The sequence below is a fragment of the Neomonachus schauinslandi genome, chromosome 11 (assembly GCF_002201575.2).
Source record: "Neomonachus schauinslandi chromosome 11, ASM220157v2, whole genome shotgun sequence".
Classification (NCBI taxonomy): domain Eukaryota; kingdom Metazoa; phylum Chordata; class Mammalia; order Carnivora; family Phocidae; genus Neomonachus; species Neomonachus schauinslandi.
In genome coordinates, this window is record NC_058413.1 from 99,873,459 (window position 1) to 99,879,076 (window position 5,618).

The 5,618-nt window shown below is 36.8% G+C and overlaps 1 protein-coding gene across 1 annotated transcript in view; it reads left to right on the plus strand.

Moving 5' to 3' along the window:
- LOC110586413 (NXPE family member 4-like) overlaps window positions 1-5,618 on the plus strand; it is a 20,979-nt gene that overhangs the window by 5,978 nt on the left and 9,383 nt on the right. The window contains 3 exon segments of the mRNA XM_021696622.1: window positions 332-790; window positions 792-1,066; window positions 1,571-1,632. Coding sequence (XP_021552297.1) covers window positions 332-790; window positions 792-1,066; window positions 1,571-1,632 — 796 coding nt within the window.

Here is a 5,618-nt window from a genome sequence, read left to right on the forward strand (position 1 = left end):
AAAAAATAATAGAACGGTAAACATTTGTTGTGTGCTATGCAGTTAAAAAACATTTTTCCACGTCTTCACAACTGCCCAGCAAAGGTGTATTTTATCGTCACCACTCTAAGGAAGAAGATTCTAGAACCCAAAATATATCAGCCAGTGAAAAATGGAGTTCCACCACCAAATTATTTTGCCCATGAAACATATATGATAATAAAATCTCAATATCATTTTATTTTATATCTCCCATTATTATATAAAAGATCAAAGTTGGCTAACTTACCAAAAATTATTATATTACATAAAACAGTCTCTATATTCTTTATTGTATTCATTATCATTTCAGATATGGACTGCACTTAAGTTGCCCATCTCCCTCCATCACTGGAACTTTATCATGAAGTCCTCAAGTCCTGAATTACCACTGCATCCAGTAGTTTCATCAGCAGAGACTGAGCTAAGAATAAAGAAAATCATGGAAAAACTAGACCAGCTGATCCCCCCCAGACCTTTTACCCACATGAACACCGCCACCAGTGCCACACACAGCACAGCCACCATCCTCCACTCTCGAGACACCTACTGCAGGGGGGATCAGCTAGACATCCTCCTGAAGGTGAGGGACCACTTGGAACGCAGGAAGGAATATGGCGGGGATTTCCTGAGGGCCAGGATGTCCTCCCCAGAGCTGAAGGCAGGTGCTTCAGGAAAGGTGACAGACTTCAACAACGGCACTTACCTTGTCAGTTTCACCCTCTTCTGGGAGGGCTGGGTCTCTTTGTCTATCCTGCTCATCCACCCCAGTGGATGGAGTGTCGGCTCTCTGGAGGGCAAGGAACCAAGGCTATGACAGGGTGAACTTCACAGGCCAGTTTGCCAGTGGCACCTCCCATGTCAATACTGATTGTGCCCTAGTTTTAAACTCCAGTGCTGAGCTGTGTGAGTACCTGGATGCTCAAGACCAAGAAGCCTTCTACTGTGTGAGACCTCAGCACATGCCCTGTGCTGCACTCACTCACATGCAATCCAAAAACATGGATGTTTCTTATCTTAGCAGACAAGAATGGAGCCTCTTTGAAAGGTAAATAATTATTTCTGGAGACTACCTGGGAAAATATGGTAATGATTTAGCCTCCATGTTGATCCAAAGGAAAGTGCTATGAATATATCAATTTTGGGACTCTGTGAAGAGCCATTTTAGAAAAAAATCTGTGAATTCATTTGGGGACAGTGTTTACATTCCAGTCATCCCCAGTCTTTTTGGATATTTAACCCTTATCATTGAAACAAAAAGATATACAAACAGAATAAAAATTGAAGGGGAATGAGAAACATACACGTAAGTGTGTGCTCAAATATATATTCTTACTGCACCTCAATAAATTACCTTGCACACCTTCTAGGCATCTGTACCCCCTGGACTAATAAGCAAAGGAAGGGAAATTTAATCATTGGCCTGGAACTGTGGGTAAGGTAGTCAGTTATCAGCACTAAGAAATAACTGAAGCAATTAGTAATGTGGCTTCTTGTGTTTCCTAATCTTTGGGGTCACCTGCAGATTAATTTCTGTATCTGTCTCTTTAAGGTCAAATGTGGGTGTAGAGATTATGGAAAACAATGCCATTAATGTCTCCAAATGCAACAACAGTAAGTTCTCCCTGTGATGATGGGTGGTGTTTAGCACTAAACTCATTTAAAGGGTTTCTTCTGGTGGACTTGTTCACTGTTATCAGTCCTATTGGTACTCTACACATCAGGCTTCTCTGTGGTGAGCCCAAGTGAATAAATGATTGGAATCACTAGGATATCATAAACCTGTTTTAGTAATTTTAGCTCATCATTAATCTATTTATCAGGCAACAGATTACCTGCTCATCCAACACAATAACCTTCAAATATCAAAACTCTCTACACCTAGGTGTTTCCCTCCCCACATCATAACCATCATCCCCTTCCCACATCACTATAAGCCCAAAAATCACCATCTAAAAGTTTCCAACCTGCCATCTAAGAGTCTCTTATGTCGAGATATGTTTCTTTTATACTCAATTTGTTAAGAGTTCTTATAAAGGTATATTGAATTTTGTCATGTTCATTCTCTGCATCTGTTAAGGTGGTCATATGATTTGTATCCTAGTTTGGTAATATGGTGTGTCACCTTGATTTGCAGGTACTGAACCATCCTTGCATTCCTGGAATGAATCCCACTCAGCTGTGGTGTATGGTCTTTTTAATTTATTATTAGTATTGTTGAATTTGGTTTGTTAATATTTTGTTAAGGGTCTTTGCCTAGTTTTGGTATCAGGGTAGTGCTGGCCTCATAAAATGAGTTTGGAAGCATTCCTTTCTTTAAAATTTTTTAGAATAATTTGAGAAAACTAGGTATTAACTTTTCTTTAGCTATTTATTAGAATTTACCTGTGAAGCTGTCTGGTCCTGGACTTTTGCTTTTTGAAAAGTTTTGAATTACTGATTCAATTTCATTCCTTGTAATTGTTCTATTCAGATTTTCTGTTGCTTTATGATTCAGAGTTGGAAAGCTGTTCATTTCTTCTAGGTTTTCGAAGTTTTGGGCATGTAATTATTCATATAATCTCTTATGATATTTTACATATGTAGTATCGTTTGAAGTTCTCTGTTTTCATTTTTTAAGATTTTATTTATTTGAGAGTGAGAGAAAGAGAGCTCATGAATGGGGGGGAGGGGCAGAGGGAGAGGGAGAAGCAGTCTCCCCATGGAGCAGGGAGCCCCATGCAGAACTCTATCCCGGGACCCTGGGATCATGACCTGAGCCGAAGGCAGATGCTTAATTGACAGCCACCCAGGTGCTCCTCCTTTTTAATTTCTGATTTTGTGTTCTCGTTTTTGTTGACAGATCTGGCTAGAGGTTTATTTATTGATTTTGTTTACCTTTTCTAAGAACCAGCTTTTAGTTCATTGATCTTTTCTATTTTTTTTTTCAGTCTCTGTTTCATTTATTTCCACTCTGATCTTAAATAAGTCTTCTCTTCTACTAACTTTAGGCTTTGTTCTTTTTCTCTAGTTTCTTTAGGTATAAAATTGGACTGTTTATTTGGACTTTATTTTTTGCTATATTGCTACAGGCTTTCTCTTAGAACTGTTTTTGCAGTGTCCCATGGATTTGGAGGAGTTGTGGTTCCATTTTCATTTGCCTCAAGTTATTTTTTTATTTCCTCTTTGATGTCTTTCTAACCCATTAGTCATTTAGTAACATGCTGTTTAGTCTCCATGTGTTCATGTTTTTTTCCAGTTCTTCTTGTAATCAATTCCTAGCTTCATACTGCTGTCATTGGAAAAGATGCTTGATAAGATTTCAGTCTTCTTGAATTTAATGAGACTTGTTTTGTGGCCTAATGTGATCTACCCTGGAGAATGTTTCCTATGCTCCTTAAAAAATGTGTATTCTGGGGTGCCTGGGTGGCTCGGTCGTTAAGCGTCTGCCTTCGGCTCAGGTCATGATCCCGGGGTCCTGGGATCGAGCCCCACGTCGGGCTCCCCGCTCGGCGGGAACCTGCTTCTCCCTCTCCCACTCCCCCTGCTTGTGTTCCCTCTCTCCTCGTCTCTCTCTCTGTCAAATAAATAAATAAAATCTTTAAAAAAAAATGTGTATTCTGAAGTTTTTGAATGAAATGTTCTATAGATATGTTAAGTCTATTTGATCTAATATTTAAGACCAATGTTTCCTTATTGATTTTCTGTCTGGATGATGTACCCATTGATGGAATTGTGGAGTATGTAAGTCTCCTACTATTATTGTATCACTGTCAATTTCCTCCTGTGCCTGTTAATATTTGCTTTATGTATTTAGGTGCTCCTATGTTGGGTTGCATATATACTACAAGTATTATATCCCGTGCTTGGATTTAGCCCTTTATCATTGTAGTGATGCCTTTCTTTGCCTTTTGTTACAGTCTCTGTTTTAAAGTCTATTTTGTCCTATACAAATATTGTGTACCAGCTTTCTTTTTATTTTCATTTGCATGGAATATCTTGTTTTCCTTCACTTTCAGCTTGTATGTCTTTAGATCTGAAGTGAGTCTCTTGTAGGCAGCATACAGGTGGTCTTATTATTATTTTTTATTTGTTTTTGGTTTTTGCCACCCTATGTCTGTTTTTTCTTTCTGAGAACTTTTATTACAAATTTAATTTATTTATAGTGAATATGCCTATTCAGATTTTCTATTTCATCTTGTATTGATTTTGGTAAGTTGTGTTTTTCAAAGAATTTATCCATTTCATCTAAATTTTGAAATTTGTTGGCATACACTTTATTGTAATACTGCCTTATTACCCTTTTAATGTCTGCAGAAACTTTAGTGATACTTTTTCATTTCTAATATTGGTAACTTGTGCCAATTCTTTTTTTCCCTTTTGATTGGAGCATTTAGTCCATTTAAATTTAAAGTAATTCTTGATAGGTATTTATTTATTGCTATTTTATTCATTGTTTTCTGGTTCTTTTTGTGGTTCTTCTATTCCTTTCTTCTTCTCTTGTTCTCTTCCCTTTTGGTTTATTTTCTTGATGGTTATATTTGGGTTCCTTTCTCTTTTGTGCATCTATTGTAGGTTTTGGCTTGTGGATACCATAAGGTTCATATATTGGTGTGTGTGTGTGTGTGTCTGTGTGTGTGTATTTTAAGCTGATAGTCACTTAAATTCAAATGCATTCTAAAACAGTACAATTTGACTCTCGCCCCCACCCGCCTGCCCATTTGGGTTTTTTTGTTGTCTTTTTTTTTTACATCTTTTTATTTTGTATATCCTTTAAATGCTTATTATAGTCATAGTTTAACCTATTTTTGTATTTAACTTTCATACTAGTTAAGTGGCTGATTTACTGCCTTTATTGCATATTTGCCTTTATCAATGATTTTTTCATATATATATATACACACACCATATATGTACATATAAATATATGTATATATTTCTAGTTATAGCCTATTTTCTGTTTAAAGAAAACCCCTTATAGTTTCTTATAAGTGCAGTTTAGTGGTAATTAACTCCTTTAGTTTTTGCTACTCCAGGAAACTCTATTATTTCCTTCAATTCTGAATGATAACCTTGCTAGGTAGAGTATTTTTATTGTAAGTTTATCCTTTCAGCCCTCTAAATATATGCTTCCACTCCCTTCTGGCCTGCAAAGTTTCTGCTAAACATCAGCTGATAGTTTTATGGTGTTTCCTATGTATGTGATTGTTTTTCTCTCTGATTTTAAGATTCTCTATCTTTAACTTTTGCCATTTTAGTTGGCATACCATGTCTTGGTATAGGTCTCTTTGGATTCAACTGGTTTGGGACTTTCTTTGCTTCCTAGACCTGGATGTCTATTTCCTTCTCCAGGTTAGAGAAGTTTTCAGCCATTATTTATTCAAATAAGTTTTCTGCCCATTTATCTCTTTTTCTTCTTCTGGGATCCCTATAATGTAAATATTAGTATTCTTTTTTAAAAAAATTTTTATTGTTATGTTAATCACCATACATTACATCATTAGTTTTTGATGTAGTGATCCATGATTCATTGTTTGTGCATAACACCCAGTGCTCCATGCAGAACGTGCCCTCTTTAATACCCATCACCAGGCTAACCCATCCTCCCACCCCCCCCCCCC